General features: G+C 38.0%; 1 protein-coding gene across 3 annotated transcripts in view; it reads left to right on the forward strand.

Moving 5' to 3' along the window:
* Positions 1-19781, forward strand: part of LOC114298870 (LEAF RUST 10 DISEASE-RESISTANCE LOCUS RECEPTOR-LIKE PROTEIN KINASE-like 2.1) — an 86453-nt gene that overhangs the window by 32760 nt on the left and 33912 nt on the right. For all 3 annotated transcript variants that reach the window (XM_082925133.1, XM_082925136.1, XM_082925134.1), the window contains exon 2: positions 15102-15125. In XM_082925133.1, coding sequence (XP_082781259.1) covers positions 15102-15125 — 24 coding nt within the window. The remainder of the gene's footprint in view (positions 1-15101; positions 15126-19781) is intronic.

A 19781-nucleotide genomic window follows, 5' to 3' on the forward strand; every position in this document is an offset into this window, starting at 1 on the left:
GGCATACACAATGCTCAATGGACTTAAACCAAAATGGATAGATCTTAGTCATGCCCAAATCAGTGGCCATAATGATGAAACTAAGGCACGAAAAGGCCAAGCAAACATGCACAAGTATTGGCCCATCAACTAGGCCTAAGAACACAACTCTCAAGGGAGCTCAAAGAGAGACAAAAGTGGAAGTGTGACAACACTAAATGTACTGAAATAAGGTATGAAATGATGCCAAATCATTCAAACAAAGTAAGCATAGCATGCAAAGGTCCTTAAAGCATGAAGCTAGTAAAGAGGACTACAAAGGGAGCATGCAATACATGGCACAAGTGCATGAAACAACCATGGACAGAGCTGAAATAGGTCAAGACAATGACCAAAACATGCTAAGTTAGGGGCCCAAAGGTCAAGACATACAAGCATACATGCTAGGCAACAATAAGGCAACAATGCACAATACTCAAAGGCATTCAAAGCATGAAAGAAGTGGGAACATAGTCATGCTATAAGCTCTGAAATAAAGTATTAAATGATGCCAAATCATCTAAATAGCTCAAAGATAGCATGCATGAGTCATCGAAACACAAAGCTAGCAAGGCCAATTGCACTACAGCTATACAAAGCATGAAGCATATGGCAAAGACAACCCAAAATAGTCCTAGAACATGTCAAAATGAGTCTAAAACATGCATGGAAGGAAGCCAAAACAAGCTAGCATGAGGGGTATAAAGCATGGAATAGGTAAGGCCAAAAGGGAGGATTACACTACACCTATTAGGACCAAGCATGAGATGGCTTCACCAACAAAAATCAGAGTTATATCATGGGAAAATAACCCCAAAAACACATTGAAATGATAGCTCGCAAGCTTAGGCATGAAAGCATACGCAATGATTCATGTTAAGGCATAAATGGGCAAACCCTCCAACACATTGAATGAGTGATAAATACAAGTGCATGACCATGAAACATAGACTGAAATCACATTATAAATGATGTCAAATCATTCAAATAGGCCAAGCAATGCATGCTAGTGGACTTGATACACAAAGCTAACAAGCTAGATTGAACCATGGCTATACAAAGGAAGTCATACATGGCCAAAATAACACAAATCAGAGCTAGAGCATGCTAAAACATGGACAAAATCTTCTTAAAGTTAAGCCTAAAGCATGCTAGAATGACATGTTAAAGCATGATGCATGTTAGGCTATTTCATGGAATTGCACTACAAGTGCATTAGGCATGCAAGAGGTGACCAAACCAGACCCTAACAGAGGTATGTCATGGCAAAACATCACCAAAAACATGCTGAAATGGAAACAAAACAAGCTAGAATGACATGCTACTTCATGAAGCATACAAGACTAGTTTGTGAGATTTACACTACAAGTGTATTAGGCATCCATGGAGTGACAAAACCAAGTAAAAACAGTGGCATGCCATGCTAAAATAAACCCAAATACAAGCTAAGATATGATCAACATAAGCTTAACAAACATGCTCACACATGAGACATTCAAAGCAAGTATTGAAGACACAAGGAGAGGGGATGATCCTCTCCTATTTGGGACCTCAAAACACCCTTCCCACCACTGAAATTCCTCTGAGTTTTAGTGGTGAGAAGGCCAAAACAAGGTGGTCTCAAAGGCTTAAAAAGGAAGCACAAAAGCCAGGCCAAACAAGGCCTAAGAGGGGGTAAACAACCCCCAACACAAAAATGACCTTAAACAAAGATCTTAAGGACCAAAAATCAGAACTTTTTGCAGTAGGAAGTTAAGCCTAAAACACCATGCAAATAGGTCCAAAAGCTTAAGCAAAAATGGGGGTTTAAAAGGTTAAAAGCTCACCCTTGAAGACCACCTTCAAAGCTACAACTCTAGCAGCTTCTTCAAGCTCAAACCAAACCAAAAACCTCAAAACCAGCACCTAAGCACCTCAGCAACAAAAGAGTGGTGTTTGAGTGTGTGTTTGTGTGTTAAAGTATGACAAAAGGGCACTTTAAGGCACAAAAATTGTCACGACCCAAACCCGCCCCTATGGGTTAAGGACATGACCGGCCAGTAATCCTGTGATTACCTACGGCCTCAGACCGAAATAAGATGACTTGTCAGAGTAAAGGGGCCAAACGGAAGCAAAAATTAAAACTTTGTCCATAGAGCCGTGCTTATATGCACATCAACAGACCATACTCAGATACATTAATAACCCACATCAAAAGTACAATTTCACAAAATTCATTACAGACAGGATCATCCAAAACGAGTCAACCTATGACAAACTATATACAGATATACATAAAGTCCTTGCCGACAAGACCAAATATAAAATACATGGCAAGGAGGCAAGGATAGGTCTCAAGAGTGAGACGCAAGGCTGACTTCCCCAAAACTTGGATTTTTCCCAGCAGACTTCACTGGGGCTGGGTTTGAACTTCCCTTGGCTCACCTACAAACACATGAATGAGCGTGAGCGATAGCCCAGTGAATAATATCAAATACAAAAGTCATATAAACAATATGTAGAACAATATACTCCAAACGGCCTTGGGCCCAATTCATATTCCTACTTAACATATGTACATTTATACAAAGTTCAAATCGAGTGACTGTAGTTCTAAACATATTGGCCTTTGGCCCATTCTGATTTCCATCTACGTCAAAACGGCCTTCGGCCCATTCATTCATGTCAAAACGGCCTTTGGCCCATTCATCTGTGTCAAAACGGCCTTTGGCCCATTCATCTGTGTCAAAACGGCCTTCGGCCCATTCATTTATATCAAAACGGCCTTCGGCCCATTCATTTATATCAAAACGACCTTTGGTCCAATTATTATTTCAAAACGGCCTTTGGCCCATTCATTTATGTCAAAACGACCTTTGGTCCAAGTATTCATTCATGTCAGACCTTTGTCCATAATCCCAATTAGCAACTCATAAAGCTTATAAGGGAATACACAATTGGACATTGATAAGCTTTCAAGTATTGATATTACTCACAGTGATCGGCTTGTGGATTTGCCCTGGAACTTGACCCTACACATTTCATGAACACAAAGGGTCACTAACAGTTCAATCCGTTCTTTAATTCACATATCTCTCTTTAGGCTTAATTCACATTTCATTTGCTCATTTATAATGCTTAACATATGCCTAAGAGTGCTTACAAGTGAAAGAGAATGGAAAACAGAACACAGAATGCATGAACGAAATTTCAGAAAACAGGGTCCCCGCTCGAGCGTCAACTTACCCGCTCGAGCGAACCCTTAAGGCCTGCAAAAGTACTGGTTGCATGAAAAATACGCTCGAGCGTTAAATAGGGCGCTCGAGCGGAAGTCCTGTTAAAACAGCTCCCACGCTCGAGCGTTAATTACCCCGCTTGAGCAGACATCAAGTCTGCAAAAAGGTACTGGGAGCCCGCATTTCCCGCTCGAGCGTCAGGTTCCCCGCTCGAGCGGACCTCAAAATTCTGCAAAACCCAGAACTGTGTTCCTGAGCTTCATTTCGACTTTCAACCAACAATTCATGCATGTTATGGCCCAAATTACACATTTACACATTCTAACATGCTACTAATACAAGATTACAACATCAGGAAGCTCAATTTCATGATTTATCTACATGCATGTCCCAAAATATCTCAAACCCATCACCAACATGCTCAAATTCAAACATTCAAGACTTATACCCCCGTGTTTTGTACATGCATGCCCATTTTGACTTCACATTCATCCCAAATAATGCAATTAGTGCTCATTGCTATAAGATTCAACAAAGACATGCTTGCATGTGGGATTACACTACCAATCTTTCACAATTTCACAAATTACATGCTAGATTTTGTGACTCCATAGGAATTCTCTACATGCATGCACATATCAAGCCTCAATTTCAATAAAACCAGCTCAAATCATGCTATTGATCACCATAACTCTTGAACACACAAGATTACACATTAACTCATGGATTCAAGAATCAATGCTTACCTAGAGGCTCAATTCTTTCAATTTATGGTCAAGTCTAGAGTTGCCTTCAAGACTTCCAAAATTTAAGAGCAAAACTTTGATTTCCTCCCCTCTCTCTCTCTAGTTCGGGCCTCTCCTCCTCTAGAGAGTTTAATCAGCCCCAAAAATGAAATAAAAGGAGGGAGTTGAATGCATAAGGGTCCCATATAACCCCACTAAGCCCCATTAAGTTAATATCACATATTGGAGCACCAATTCGTTAATTAATCAATTTAATCTGGCCCGAATCAGTCTTTCAATTAAATTTCACCGTAGGCTCTAAAAATTATGCCAATCACAATGGCGTAATCAATTTCGGGTTCTGTGGCCAATAAGGCCCTCAATTAAGTTTCCAAAGCTAATTATTCAAACAGATATCCCTATGGTGAACAAAACTTCAAAATCACATAATGGCACACAAAATCATGGTAAACACATAATCATACTCAAATTAAGGACCAATTAGAATATTACGGAATAGGGGTATCACAGTCTTCCCCCCTTTAGGAAGTTTGGTCCTCCGAACTCAATTTACCTTCGTCGGGAAACAAATATGGATAGCTTAGACGCATTTCCTCCTCTTTTTCCCATGTAGCATATGTCCCATAGTGTTCTTTCCATTCCACTTTCACCATTGGAATGGATTTGTTTCTCAATTCTTTCATTTGTCGGTAAACAATTCTTTCCGGCCATTCAGCATATTCCATATTTTCATCAATAGCAACCCAGTGATAATCAATCACATGTAACGGGTCTCGGAGGTAACCCCTCAACATCGACACATGAAACACATTATGGATTTGCTCGAATCCCGGTGGCAAAGCAACTCTGTAGGCAACTGGACCAAGCCTTTCCAAAATCTGAAACGGCCCAATGTAACGGGGCGACAGCTTGCCCTTTTTCCCAAATCTGACTTGGCCTTTCATCGGAGAAACACGGATGAACACATGGTCGCCGACCTCATACTCAAGAGGTCTTCTCCGAACGTCTGCATAATTCTTCTGTCGGTCTTGAGCTGTTTTGAGTCTTTGCCGAACAGTTTTGATCTTTTCAGAGGTGTCTTGTACAATTTTAGGCCCAAGCAAAGCTCTGTCCCCGACCTCTGTCCAACAAATAGGTGATCTACACCTCCTACCATACAAAGCCTCGTATGGTGCCATACCGATGCTGGAGTGGAAGCTATTATTATAAGCAAATTCTGCGAGTGGCAAGTAATCTTCCCAACTCCCCTGAAAATCCAAAGCACACATGCGAAGCATATCTTCCAAAGTCTGTATCGTTCGTTCTGACTGTCCATCTGTCTGTGGGTGGAATGCAGTGCTGAACCTTAATTCTGTTCCCATAGCTTCCTGCAAACTCTTCCACAATCTAGATACAAATTTCGGATCCCTATCCGACACAATGGACACCGGAACTCCGTGTAAACGGACAATTTCATCAACATAAATAGTAGCCAACCTATAAGCAGTAAATGTAGTTTTGACAGGCAGAAAATGTGCAGATTTAGTCAGTCTATCAACTACAACCCAAACAGAATCCATACCTCGGGAAGTCCGAGGTAGGCCAACAACGAAATCCATAGTCACACGTTCCCACTTCCATTCAGGAATAGGGAGAGGTTGAAGTAGACCGCCTGGTTTCTGATGTTCAGCCTTAACTTGCTGACACGGTAGGCACTTGGACACATATTCTGCAATTTCTTTCTTCATTTTAGGCCACCAATAGGTTTGTTTCAAATCCCGATACATTTTATTGTTACCCGGATGCATAGCAAATACGGATCTGTGGGCTTCATCCAAAATCCTCTTCTTTAGTTCCGGAATGTCCGGGACACATATTCGGTTCTGAAATCTCAACATTTCGTTCTCAATACTGAATTCTGCTTTCGGGCTTGCTTCAAATTCGTTAATCACTTTTTTGAGGAACTCATCCTCTTTCTGTTTTTGCTTGATTTCATCAACAATTGCCGGCTCGGCTGTAATAGCGGCTATCAATCCGCCCTGTTCACACACTACCACTTCAATTTCAGACTTTTCGAAGTCTTGCAAAATCTCCCTTTGTTCAGTAAGCAAACAAGCCATACTCCCCGTTGATTTTCTGCTCAAGGCATCCGCCACTGTATTAGCTTTCCCGGGATGATACTGAATCTCTAGATCATAGTCCTTTATTAGTTCTAGCCATCTTCTCTGACGCATATTCAACTCTTTCTGCGTGAAGAAGTATTTCAGGCTCTTATGATCCGTGTAAACTTCACATTTTGCTTCATACAGATAATGCCGCCAAATTTTCAAGGCAAAAACAACTGCGGCCAGTTCTAGGTCGTGCGTTGGATAGTTCTTCTCGTGTGGCCTCAACTGTCGGGAGGCGTAAGCAATAACTTTTCCGTTCTGCATTAAGACACAACCCAAACCCTTATAAGATGCATCACTGAAAATCACAAAATTTTCCATACCTGAAGGTAGTGTCAAAATTGGTGCAGTGGTCAATCTTGTCTTCAATTCCTGAAAGGCTGATTCTCTTTCACTATTCCACTCAAACGGTTGTCCTTTACGTGTCAATTGGGTAAGAGGTACTGCTAATTTTGAAAAGTCCTTCACAAACCTCCTGTAGTACCCAGCCAAGCCCATAAAACTGCGAACTTCTGTCACATTGGTCGTTGTAGGCCAATTCACAATTGCCTCTATCTTCTGCGGGTCTACTGAAATTCCTTCCTTATTGATCACGTGCCCTAAGAAAATAACCTCATCCAACCAAAACTCACATTTCTTTAATTTAGCAAATAGTTTTCTTTCCCGAAGTATTTGTAAAACAGTCTTCAAATGTTGTTCATGTTCAAGTCTATCTTTAGAGTATATCAAAATATCATCGATGAAGACTACAACAAACTCATCAAGGTAGGTTTTAAAAATTCTATTCATTAAGTCCATAAATGCTGCCGGAGCATTAGTCACTCCAAACGGCATAACAAGAAACTCAAAATGACCATACCTCGTTCTAAATGCGGTTTTCTCAACATCCTCTGCCTTAACTTTCAACTGATGATACCCGGATCTCAAATCGATCTTAGAAAACACTTGGGATCCCTACAACTGGTCAAATAAGTCGTCAATACGGGGTAAGGGATATTTGTTCTTTATCGTTACCTTGTTCAACTCCCGGTAATCAATGCACAGGCGCAAGGTGCCATCCTTTTTCTTTACAAATAACACTGGTGCACCCCAAGGCGAAGTGCTAGGCCGGATAAACCCTTTATCAAGAAGGTCTTGCAATTGTTCCTTTAATTCTTTCATTTCAGCAGTAGCCATTCTGTAGGGAGCCTTAGAAATAGGCTGGGTGCCTGGCATAGTTTCAATGTTAAACTCGATCTCCCTGTCTACCAATTCCCCTGGTAATTCATTCGGAAACACATCCGGAAATTCTCTAACAATAGGAATATTATTCAATTCAACATTCTCAGATTGTTCAGACAACACATAGCAGAAATAACCCTGGCACCATTTCCTAATCAGTTTACATGCTTTCATTGCGGATATCAAATACGGTGGAGGCACTACCCCATTACCCACAAACACAATCTCTTTCCGTTCCGGTAGGTTAAATACAACCCTTTTCGTCATGCAGTCTATGGTGGCACAATACTTGGTCAACCAATCCATGCCCAAAATTACATCGAAATGTCTAAAGTTCAAAGGTAACAAATCTACATATAGGGTAGCATCCTCAATATGCATGTCACAAAACCGATATATATAATCACATAACACCAATTCCCCCGATGGAGCAGACACACACAACAAATATGGCAACAACTCTAGGGGTCTATTCAGTCTAGATGCAAACGTATATGTCACAAATGAGTGCGTTGATCCAGAATCAATTAATACAAAGGTGTCTTGATTACATATTGAAATAGTACCTGAAACAACGGCATTGGCATTCCGTGTATCGCCCGGAACAAGTGCAAAGACTCTCCCTGTCTCACTGTGTCCCCAGTAGTAGCAGATCTCAAAATATTTCCCGGCTTTGGAGCTGATGCAGTTGAACTAGCTGCGAGTTTCCCATTGTTCTGATTACATTCTCGGGCTATGTGCCCTTGCTTTCCACATTTAAAACAGGCTCCTGATGCACGGTAACAGACTCCACGGTGCCTTTTGCCACAATTATTGCACATGGGAGCTGCGTCTCGGGAAGAACTCGAAGTATTTGAGGAGCCCGTATTTTGCTTTTTCGAAAATTTCTTCCTCGAAAAGAAGCCTTGTCTTTTGTTGCCTTTCCATTCTGTTACTGGCTTAGCTTGTCTGGCTATATTAGCCTCTGATATGATGGCTCTGTCAAGCACCCCAATGTAGGTTTCCAATTTCAGGACATTCACCCTCTCTAGGATGTCATTGCGGAGCCCACCTTCAAAATGTCTTGCCTTCTTATAATCAGTGTCAATCACGTGTGGGGAAAACCTGGCCAACTCAGTGAATTTGGCCTCATACTCCGCTACAGTGATGCTGTCTTGCTTGAGTTCCATGAACTCCGCCACTTTCCTATCCCGGACACAATACGGGAAGTACTTGTCATAGAAGGTTTCTAAAAATTTCACCCAATCAACATCTCTGTGGTTCTCTCTCATCAACATCCACCATCTTCTCGCTTCATCTTCTAGCATAAAAGTGGCTAGAAGCACTTTCTGAGTCTCCGAACAGGGGAACACTTCGAATAATTTCTCAATGCCGAGGACCCACGCTTCGGCTTTCAACGGATCTAATCCCCCGTGAAACTGTGGTGGTTTCATTTTCTTGAATTCCTTAGTGAGAGCTATAATCTGGTCATCATTCTGATGATCTGGCACAGGTGGTGCCGGAGGTGGAGGTGGCGGGTGTGGTTGCTGCCACTGTTGTTGCCACTCCTGTTGCTGCCTCAAAGCTTCTGCCATTTCTTGGATCAGTCTTTCCATTCTGTCCAGTCTGGCAGTAGAAGATTCCTCTAACTCATCACCTCTGGTTCTCACCATCTGATTAAACTTGCATTATATTTTACACAAAAGATACACGAGTACGCATACACTAAGAGGCACACATTTCCAGATAATTTGCAGTGCAAGTAGTTCACAACTTACACATATAATTATTCCTAACAAAACATTTAAGCATATAATCAATGCTTCCAAACTCATATTTATAAATGCATCCTAGATCTTATCTAGACACTTACTGCTCTTTTGGACAAGTGTGTGAGTTATTAACTCGTGCTCTGATACCACTCTGTCACGACCCAAACCCGCTCCTATGGGTTAAGGACATGACCGGCCAGTAATCCTGTGATTACCTACGGCCTCAGACCGAAATAAGATGACTTGTCAGAGTAAAGGGGCCAAACGGAAGAAAAAATTAAAACTTTGTCCATAGAGCCGTGCTTATATGCACATCAACAGACCATACTCAGATACGCTAATAACCCACATCAAAAGTACAGTTTCACAAAATTCATTACAGACAGGATCATCCAAACGAGTCAACCTATGACAGACTATATACAGATATACATAAAGTCCTTGCCGACAAGACCAAATATAAAATACATGGCAAGGAGGCAAGGATAGGTCTCAAGAGTGAGACGTAAGGCTGACTTCCCCAAAACTTGGATTTTTCCTAGCAGACTTCACTGGGGCTGGGTTTGAACTTCCCTTGGCTCACCTACAAACACATGAATGAGCGTGAGCGATAGCCCAGTGAATAATATCAAATACAAAAGTCATATAAACAATATGTAGAACAATATACTCCAAACGGCCTTGGGCCCAATTCATATTCCTACTTAACATATGTACATTTATACAAAGTTCAGATCGAGTGACTGTAGTTCTAAACATATTGGCCTTTGGCCCATTCTGATTTCCATCTACGTCAAAACGGCCTTCGGCCCATTCATTCATGTCAAAACGGCCTTCGGCCCATTCATTCATGTCAAAACGGCCTTTGGCCCATTCATCTGTGTCAAAACGGCCTTTGGCCCATTCATCTGTGTCAAAACGGCCTTCGGCCCATTCATTTATATCAAAACGGCCTTCGGCCCATTCATTTATATCAAAACGGTCTTTGGCCCATTCATTTATATCAAAAACGACCTTTGGTCCAATTATTATTTCAAAACGGCCTTTGGCCCATTCATTTATATCAAAACGACCTTTGGTCCAAGTATTCATTCATGTCAGACCTTTGTCCATAATCCCAATTAGCAACTCATAAAGCTTATAAGGGAATACACAATTGGACATTGATAAGCTTTCAAGTATTGATATTACTCACAGTGATCGGCTTGTGGATTTGCCCTGGAACTTGACCCTACACATTTCATGAACACAAAGGGTCACTAACAGTTCAATCCGTTCTTTAATTCACATATCTCTCTTTAGGCTTAATTCACATTTCATTTGCTCATTTATAATGCTTAACATATGCCTAAGAGTGCTTACAAGTGAAAGAGAACGGAAAACAGAACACAGAATGCATGAACGAAATTTCAGAAAACAGGGTCCCCGCTCGAGCGTCAACTTACCCGCTCGAGCGGACCCTTAAGGCCTGCAAAAGTACTGGTTGCATGAAAAATACGCTCGAGCGTTAAATTGGGCGCTCGAGCGGAAGTCCTGTTAAAACAGCTCCCACGCTCGAGCGTTAATTACCCCGCTCGAGCAGACATCAAGTCTGCAAAAAGGTACTGGGAGCCCGCATTTCCCGCTCGAGCGTCAGGTTCCCCGCTCGAGCGGACCTCAAAATTCTGCAAAACCCAGAACTGTGTTCCTGAGCTTCATTTCGACTTTCAACCAACAATTCATGCATGTTATGGCCCAAATTACACATTTACACATTCTAACATGCTACTAATACAAGATTACAACATCAGGAAGCTCAATTTCATGATTTATCTACATGCATGTCCCAAAATATCTCAAACCCATCACCAACATGCTCAAATTCAAACATTCAAGACTTATACCCCCGTGTTTTGTACATGCATGCCCATTTTGACTTCACATTCATCCCAAATAATGCAATTAGTGCTCATTGTTATAAGATTCAACAAAGACATGCTTGCATGTGGGATTACACTACCAATCTTTCACAATTTCACAAATTACATGCTAGATTTTGTGACTCCATAGGAATTCTCTACATGCATGCACATATCAAGCCTCAATTTCAATAAAACCAGCTCAAATCATGCTATTGATCACCACAACTCTTGAACACACAAGATTACACATTAACTCATGGATTCAAGAATCAATGCTTACCTAGAGGCTCAATTCTTTCAATTTATGGTCAAGTCTAGAGTTGCCTTCAAGACTTCCAAAATTTAAGAGCAAAACTTTGATTTCCTCCCCTCTCTCTCTCTAGTTCGGGTCTCTCCTCCTCTAGAGAGTTTAATCAGCCCCAAAAATGAAATAAAAGGAGGGAGTTGAATGCATAAGGGTCCCATATAACCCCACTAAGCCCCATTAAGTTAATATCACATATTGGAGCACCAATTCGTTAATTAATCAATTTAATCTGGCCCGAATCAGTCTTTCAATTAAATTTCACCGTAGGCTCTAAAAATTATGCCAATCACAATGGCGTAATTAATTTCGGGTTCTGTGGCCGATAAGGCCCTCAATTAAGTTTCCAAAGCTAATTATTCAAACAGATATCCCTAGGGTGAACAGATAAAACTTCAAAATCACATAATGGCACACAAAATCATGGTAAACACATAATCATACTCAAATTAAGGACCAATTAGAATATTGCGGAATAGGGGTATCACAAAAATGAAGTAAAGAGAGAGATAAACATAAAGGTGTATCTATCACTCTCTAACACCAAAAGCTGAACCTGGAGGAGGGAGGGGGAGCTTCCCTCTTATAGAAAACAAATGCTCAAGCTTCTTGAAGAAGCTAACGGTTCAAGGCCATCCCTCCATACACGTGTATGGAGGATGGTTTTTGTGCCCTTCAGCTATTACAGTTGTAAAGAAAATATCTTCAGGAATGAGCTGGAAAGTGGCCGACCAGTTAAAGTGGTCGGCCAGCTACTTCTACTGGTCGGCCGACTAGTGGAAGTGGTCGGCCAGAAGAAAAAGTGGTCGGCCACTGTGCAAAGGTGGTCTACACATTGAAAACAAGGTGGTGGTGTGGTGGCCGACCAGAAAAGGTGGCCCAAAGACCAAGAAAACAAGTTATCAGACCAGAAAACTGGCTGGCAGGGAGGAAAGTGGTCTCCAAGGGGAAATACTGGTCTCCCACCCTTGTATCACCTTCCCCAACAAGGAAAACAAGGTTTGTACAAAAAATAAACAAAAAAGAATGCAAGACGAAAGTTTGGGAGGCAAAACGCGCAGCCGGAAGCCTCGAAAACTAGTCTGCCGACACCAAAAGTGGTCTCCCGGACCACAGTGTCCCGCTAGGCAGAGGCAACAAGGCATGGTTCAAAAACCAAGCCAAACAGAGGACGTTAAGCGGTCCCGAGACAGGGCATACGGCCGAAGGCTTCGAAAATCGGAAACTAGTCTCCAAGCGAGAAAAGTGGTCTACGACCACAAAGAGGTGGTCTACAGACCACTCCCTCCCTCCAGGGAAGGGAAACAGGGCTTGCTCCACAAACCGAGCCAAAGCATAAAAAGTTCAGAGGGCCGAAGGCAAGGCTGTCGGCCAAAACTCCGGAAACCTCAGAATGAGCACAACATGCGCAATCACCGAGCGCTCAATCGATGACGTTTGAGTCTTAAGGTCGGTCAAAAATGGGGTGTCTACAACTGGCGGTGCTCTTCAGAATGAGGCAGACTGCTTTCCATATGGCTAGTTTCGCCTGCCCTTTGGACTGGTGGTGGTCCTGTGTTGGTCTCAGCGCACATCCTTCCCATGGGCCATTGTATGTACCTCTTTCTAGGGGGCGTAAACCTCCCTCATTAAGCCCTTGTTGCGTTGGTGGTAGATTTTGGGCTTGCTTCAAGGTCCTGACCTGTTCAACGAGTTACTTGAGCTACTGGTTCATGATACATATGGTTCGGTCACGACTGGCCAACTTCAGCACCCAGTTGTTGCTTTTGGAGTTTTCTATAGCGAGTAGATCACTCTGTTCTTGCTCTCGTCGTTCCTACGATGTTCCGATGTTCAATTGACGCCTTCGTTGTATGGAGGAAACGTTCTCATTATGTTCGTATTCGGTGAATTGGTTAGCGTCTTCCACTGCATATATGAACTGGAAACTTTGTAGGGGGAGCAAGGTGTTTAGCTGCAGAATTCTCACAGATAGCACCAAATTGTGGTGGGTAAAAATCGTTACACTTGGCGGCGGCGGCAATGCGGTGGTTATGGCTTGACTTTGGACCTTAAAGACACTCACAAAATGGTAAAGGGGGCTGGCTGGAGCAGCTTGGGCCCTCTAATGCCTAAGTCAATGATAAAGTAGACAAAGGTGCACAATATGTAAAGCATGGTTCAGGTTGAAGTAGTTGTGTACCTTCATTGTGTTGATTAACTCCTTTTAATAGCTTGCTCTCACTAGCAATTGTGGGCTGTTAGGCTTCCCTCCACTCCTCACGTTAACCCCCTTTCCTTTAGGATTGTGTCCCATCAAGTGTGGATTTCTAGGAGTCAGTTGGGCCTAGAATAAAGGGATGTGTATTGAATGGGTCCACGCCCTCCGAAGGCATGCTTACTGCCGCCTTTCCTCTGTCCTCAAATTTCCCTCACCTAGTCTGGTCTGGGACCTCTATACCAGACTCAAATCATCCATGGCTGAATTCCCAATTCGCAGGCGAAGTCACCTTCCTGCCATGACTGCCAATCAAGGAAATTCAGTTCTGCTTGAGCTTATTTTATTTTCAATAATGATTCATCCCACTAAAAACATCACCACTAATAGCACTAATACATTAAAAAAGTAAAAAAAAAAAAAAAATACAACTCCAAAATCAAAACATCACATCATTAATGGCGGGACCCACTGCCACCTAATTAGTGGGAGCACTAATTAGTGCTCCCAAGCATTTTTCTTTTATTTTAGCCTCCCACACTAATAATTAAAATCAGCAGCAGCAACTCCTCCACAAGAATTCTTGTGGTGATATCCATAACATCAGTTTCCCACTTCGACTGAAATCCGACCCACTTGATAATTGTGGATACTAGTATTTCGGACAATACCGTATTAGTTTTCTGGTAAATACTACGTGCAGGCGATCAACTACAGCAGTCAAGTTATCAGCGAGGTGGATGTGGGGATACAGAGGAATAATTGCTCCTCTCTTCCTCTTCATTCATTAACTCCTGACAATTTTACTTTGGGAGTAGATCCGTTTGATGCTTATTTGAATGAATTTGCAACGTTCGTGAGTTGTAAAAAACTAGTGAAATCTCCTCTCTACATACACACTACTCGCAATATTGCTTCGTGTGAAATCAAAGGAGAAGGAGTCAGTTCGTCATCGTCGAAAAAGCATTCATACGTTCTGGTCGGAAGCTATGGTTTTCTGTCGTCGTGGTCAGATGTTGCAAACTTATGCAGCGTCGACATGGTTTTTCCGACAAGGACGTTGCCGCTTCCAGATGGTAGTTTAAGAAAACGTAACATTACGAGCTTGTTGGAGATCCACAACGCGTTGGCTGATGGATTTGATCTTTCCTGATATTTCTACGACTACAAACATTGCATACGTCAGGCCCATTGCTTCTCTAATTATGATCAAATTATCACCGGCGATTGCCGAAAGGATCATCGTCTATGCGGGATTTGGGCCTTCCTAGGCGCGTCCGTCCAAAACAACCTTTTTTTTTAATTCACATTTTTTAAGAAAATTTGATCAAAATCTCCTCCTAATATTATTATTAGCGGAGATATCTGCAATTCAAATAAATAAAAATAAAATTAATATTATAATGTGTATATAGTTTAAGTGACAAGAGTTCTTATATATTATGAGGTAGCTTTGTCTATCTCTTTGTGAATTTATTTATTTATTTTTAATAAAAAACGCTACCACGTAATATGAGGAGAGTAGAGTTTCACTACATATTATTATTATTATTATTATTTATTTGAATCTCTAACACTATTTTTTTCTTTCAAAAATGCAGACGGGTTGAAATATTTCTTCACATGTAAGTATTCTCCCTCTACCATGCATATCTGTTTCATTTATAAGCAATCACACAACATTTAATTCATAAATTGTTTGGAGGAAAAAAAACACACACCAAAAAAAAAAAAAAAAAAAAAAATAGAAGCTACCCTAGCCGGACACCAACTTCATAATATTGATTTATTGATTCATTTTTGTCAATTATTTTACAAATCAGTGAAACTTAAATTTGCCATGCTTCAATTGATAAATCTAGAATTGTTTTTAAAAATTTATAAAGCAAAATTATGCATTGGGTGACAGACAAATTTAATTTGTCTATTTTCAAGTCTTGGTAGTGTTTGGTTTACTATTTTTCAAGTTTTACTTAAATTTAAAATTGAAACACATTAAAAGATGGAGTTAAATTCTAACAACTTAAATGTTGTAATTAGAACATTAAAAAAAAAAAAAGAAATTTAAGTAAAACTTGAAGGATGTAATATACCCTAGAATATACATTGGGAATCATTTTTATTATTAAAAAAAATAATTTGTAAGCAACTAAATTATTAAGTTATATTCGGATCATGGATTTGAGTAGGAATTTGAAAAGAAAAAGAAAAAGATGGATAAAATGTAACTATATTTCATTTATATTTTACTTATATTTTTCATTTTATTTTTAAATTCTCACCCAAATTTATAATCTAAATATAGCATTACGGTATAAATTCAAAAACAAGAAGATAGATGCAACACAATTTCGGGAAATTAAGGAGAAATCAGTCTTTGGGATTCACCTTTTAGCTCGTACTAGTTAATTTCCACAAGTTTCTCTCAGTGTCGTGCTTTTTCTTTGCTTTTTCCGTTTTTTTTTTGGGCGAATAAAAGGTAATTTTAAACTCTTCAGGTATGCCTTCTTTGTCATTTTAATCCCTTAAATTTTAAATTTATCATTTTTGTTTTTAAATTTATCAATTTGATTCAGTTTGATCCGCGGTTTAACGTTCGTCTACATTAATAACATGAATATAAACAAAAGACAGTTTTAGTCCCAAAGCATTTCTTGTCAACACTACAAAAAATTAAGATTTTAGAGACCAAAATTTAGGAACAAAATTATTTTTTAGGGACCAAATAATTTTGTTACGAAAAGTGTCGTCATTATATTTTTAGTAACAAAAATTAAACATTAGTGATGAATTATTATCCTTTTGGAACAAAATTTTTTGTTTCAAAAAATAAATAAGTTTGAGACCAAATTATTTTGTTCCTAAAAGTCTATTTATTAGTGACATTTTCAAAATTTTATCGCTAAAAGCTTCGTTTGTTACTTTTTGGGACGACTTTTTAGAGACTATCCTCATGACGATGGAAATTAGTCCCTAAATGTCTTTTACAATAAAATTTTCACTTTTAAATACCAAATTATTGGTCTCTAAAACTCTTATATGTTGTGGTGCATTTTAATTATTTAAGTTTGAATTTTTCTATTTTGCTTATCAAAATTATCAATTTAATTCAAATTGATCCTAACTCAACAAATTGATAACTTTGGAGACAAAAATGACCAAATTGAAACTTAAGTAACCAAAATTATAAGGAACACATACTTTAAATTTCTGTTATTAATGTAGACATATGCTAGAGATAAGACTAAATTGGCTCAAATTAATAACTTTGAACATTAAATGGCAAATTTATAAATTTGAAACTTAAAGGACTAAAATGATAACGGATGCATATTTTAGGGACTAAAATTGTCTACTATTTATTTATTTATTTTTGATAGGGGACTTACACACTGTTTTTTCACCCTTTAATTAATTAATTAATTTATTTATTTTGGTCAATATTCTAGATAGTTAGATTTGTTAGTTTGTTAGTAAAGTTAGTGTATCACTTAATTGATATGGTTGATTGATTGAAATAAAAGTCCAGTGAAATTGAATGATTTTTTTTTTTTTTTTTTTGAACAGAGTGAAATTGAATGGTTATTCCCTCAGCCTTTATATTGAATCACCGGTTTTTTTTTTTTTTTTTTTTTTTTTTTTTTTTTTCAAAAAGAAGAAGAAGAAGAAAATTACTTATAAGTGTTATTTTAGTTTGATGATTATTATTGAGTCATATCAACTAAATCCTATTTGCTGTAAAATATTTTCAAAAAGTTCACTCCTTCATAATAGTGTATCTTATGCCATTTTTACCCCTCATTTAATATGAATAACAATTTTAACTTAGTTAAAATTAAAATTTTTAATTGTAAAATTTATTTATATTATATTAAAAAAAATTATAAATAACAATTGGATCGAACACCTATAGTATAAAATGCATCAGTTTTTTTTTTTTTTTTCAAATTATGAATTTTTTTAGTATAAACAATTTAAATGACTAAATTCTGTTAAGATTTCAAAGAGCTATGAAAAATAATACCATGAAAAATTTATATTTTTGTCAATGCATGGATCATGTACTTATGCTTTTGTTTATGAAAATTTATTTAATTTCAATAATTAAAAATATTTGTAATATAAAATTAAAAAGAAAATATATTATTTATGAGTTTTTTTATTCATATTTTAATAAGAAAGATAAATTTAAAATAAATATACCATTATGAATTTGAACTTTTTTTTATAAAAATATAAAATAAAAAAATAAAATTGGATTTATTTATTAATATTGAAATTTGATATAACTCAACAATAATTTTCAAAAAAAAAAAAGAAGAAGGAATTTATTGCTAATGTATTCAATGTATTTTATGATTTTTTTAATACAATATTATAGTTTTACAGTTAAAAAATATAATTTCACTTAGGTAAAAAATATTTATAAAATTGTTGTTCATATTAAATAAGGTGTAAAATTGAGATAAGATACATCATTATAGAAAAATGAATATTTTAGGAATATTTTATGACAAATAAGACTTAATTGTCCATATTGAAATTTCATAGGACACAATAGTAATTTTATGAGTAAAATAACCCTTATTAAACAAATCTAACTGTTGATATAAAATTACCCTGTTTCCCTTGTATAAATAATCAAATGACAACATACCTTTATGACCCCTAACTTGACCCCAAACTACAACCAACAAACCCTTTGAAACCCTTTCATCAGTTTGGAACACAAACAACAAGCTTTACAATCTTTAGGAGAAAAGCAAGGTGGTAACAAGATGGCATAGTGATGGAAAAGAGAGAGGTTGTTGGGTTTGTAAAAACATAAGATAGCCACGAGACTGGGGGAGACTGGGGGAGCGGTCGTTGGGTTTGTAAATATTTTACCTACTTAACTATCCATGTCGTATAAAATATGGGAAAACATTATGTTACATATTTTTTAAGGAAAATGTCTCGTAACTCAAATTTTGTGGCTCAAAAGTGGCTCAAATGGCCAAAACGACGTCGTGTTGGCCATTTTTATGTTGTTCTGTACTCAAAACGACGTCGTTTTGGCCATTTGAGCCACTTTTGAGCCACAAAATTTGAGTTACGTAGCATTGTCAATTTTTTAAAGGTTGTTTGCCGTATGTACTTTATAATTAAAGAAAAAAATAGTATAATTTTATATTTTTTAAGTCATAACTAAAAAAAAAAAATAGCATAACCAAACAACTTTCAAAACTAAAGATCTTATGAGTTATAACTAAAATAAAATTGTAACTAAATAAATTTTTTTTTTGTTATAATTAAAAAGAAAATAACATAACTTAAGATTGCATATAGTAGAAATATGTATAGTTACTTTGTTCTAAAAAATATGATAACTACATAATCTCCTGACTAGGGGTGTGTGCGGTGCGGGTCGGTGCGGTTTGAGAGAAAAATAGAAACCGTATGGCGGGTGGCGGATTGATAAAAGTGTCACTAGAATTTGTCATTTTTCTTATCAAAAACTGGCGGTTCGGTTGGCAAATAATGACGAATTTGCCTTGACGGTTCGGGCGGATCGACGGTTTATAAAAAATATAATTCAAATTACAAAACTTAAATCAAAGAGTAAAAAAAAAACGAGAGATACCGTGATATTAAGCATCTTGCGAAACTTTCTTCTGATGCAGCAAGTGTAGTAACAACATGATAATATCAACGACTATGCCATCAGTTCATTACAAGCATCTATGGAAGCTACAATGATCAAATACAATACATAAAATTAATATCATTTAGGGTTTACAATATATTGAAAATGTTTACTGTTAAAAAGTATTTAAATTGAAAAGTGAGCTGATGCAAGTTTGCAACATGGTCAGAAAAAAAAAAGATTGAAAAGTGAATTGGAATCCAACTTTATTTTGGATTACTGACATCTTCAATTCTCCTGAAGCAGTAATATAATACTATATTCTAAGGTATAGAACAACAAGCAAACTTAAGTAAAAAAGAATATTTAGAATCTTATAAAACATGATTTAATAACGGTGCGGGTCGGTGCGGTTTGGAAGAAAAATAGAAACCGACGGATTGATAAAAGTGTCACTAGAATTTTTCATTTTTCTTACAAAAAACCGGCGATTCGATTGGAAAATAATAACGAATTTATCTTCACGATACGGTTCGATACGGTTTTAACGGTTTCGGCGATTTCGACAGTACTATACACACTCCAACTCCTAACCCATGACTTCTCCCATTAATTAAATAACTAACTATATACTTCATAATTTTTTATTAAAATA

This window comes from Camellia sinensis, chromosome 4, assembly GCF_055761805.1.
Source record: "Camellia sinensis isolate YWXY chromosome 4, ASM5576180v1, whole genome shotgun sequence".
Lineage (NCBI taxonomy): Eukaryota > Viridiplantae > Streptophyta > Magnoliopsida > Ericales > Theaceae > Camellia > Camellia sinensis.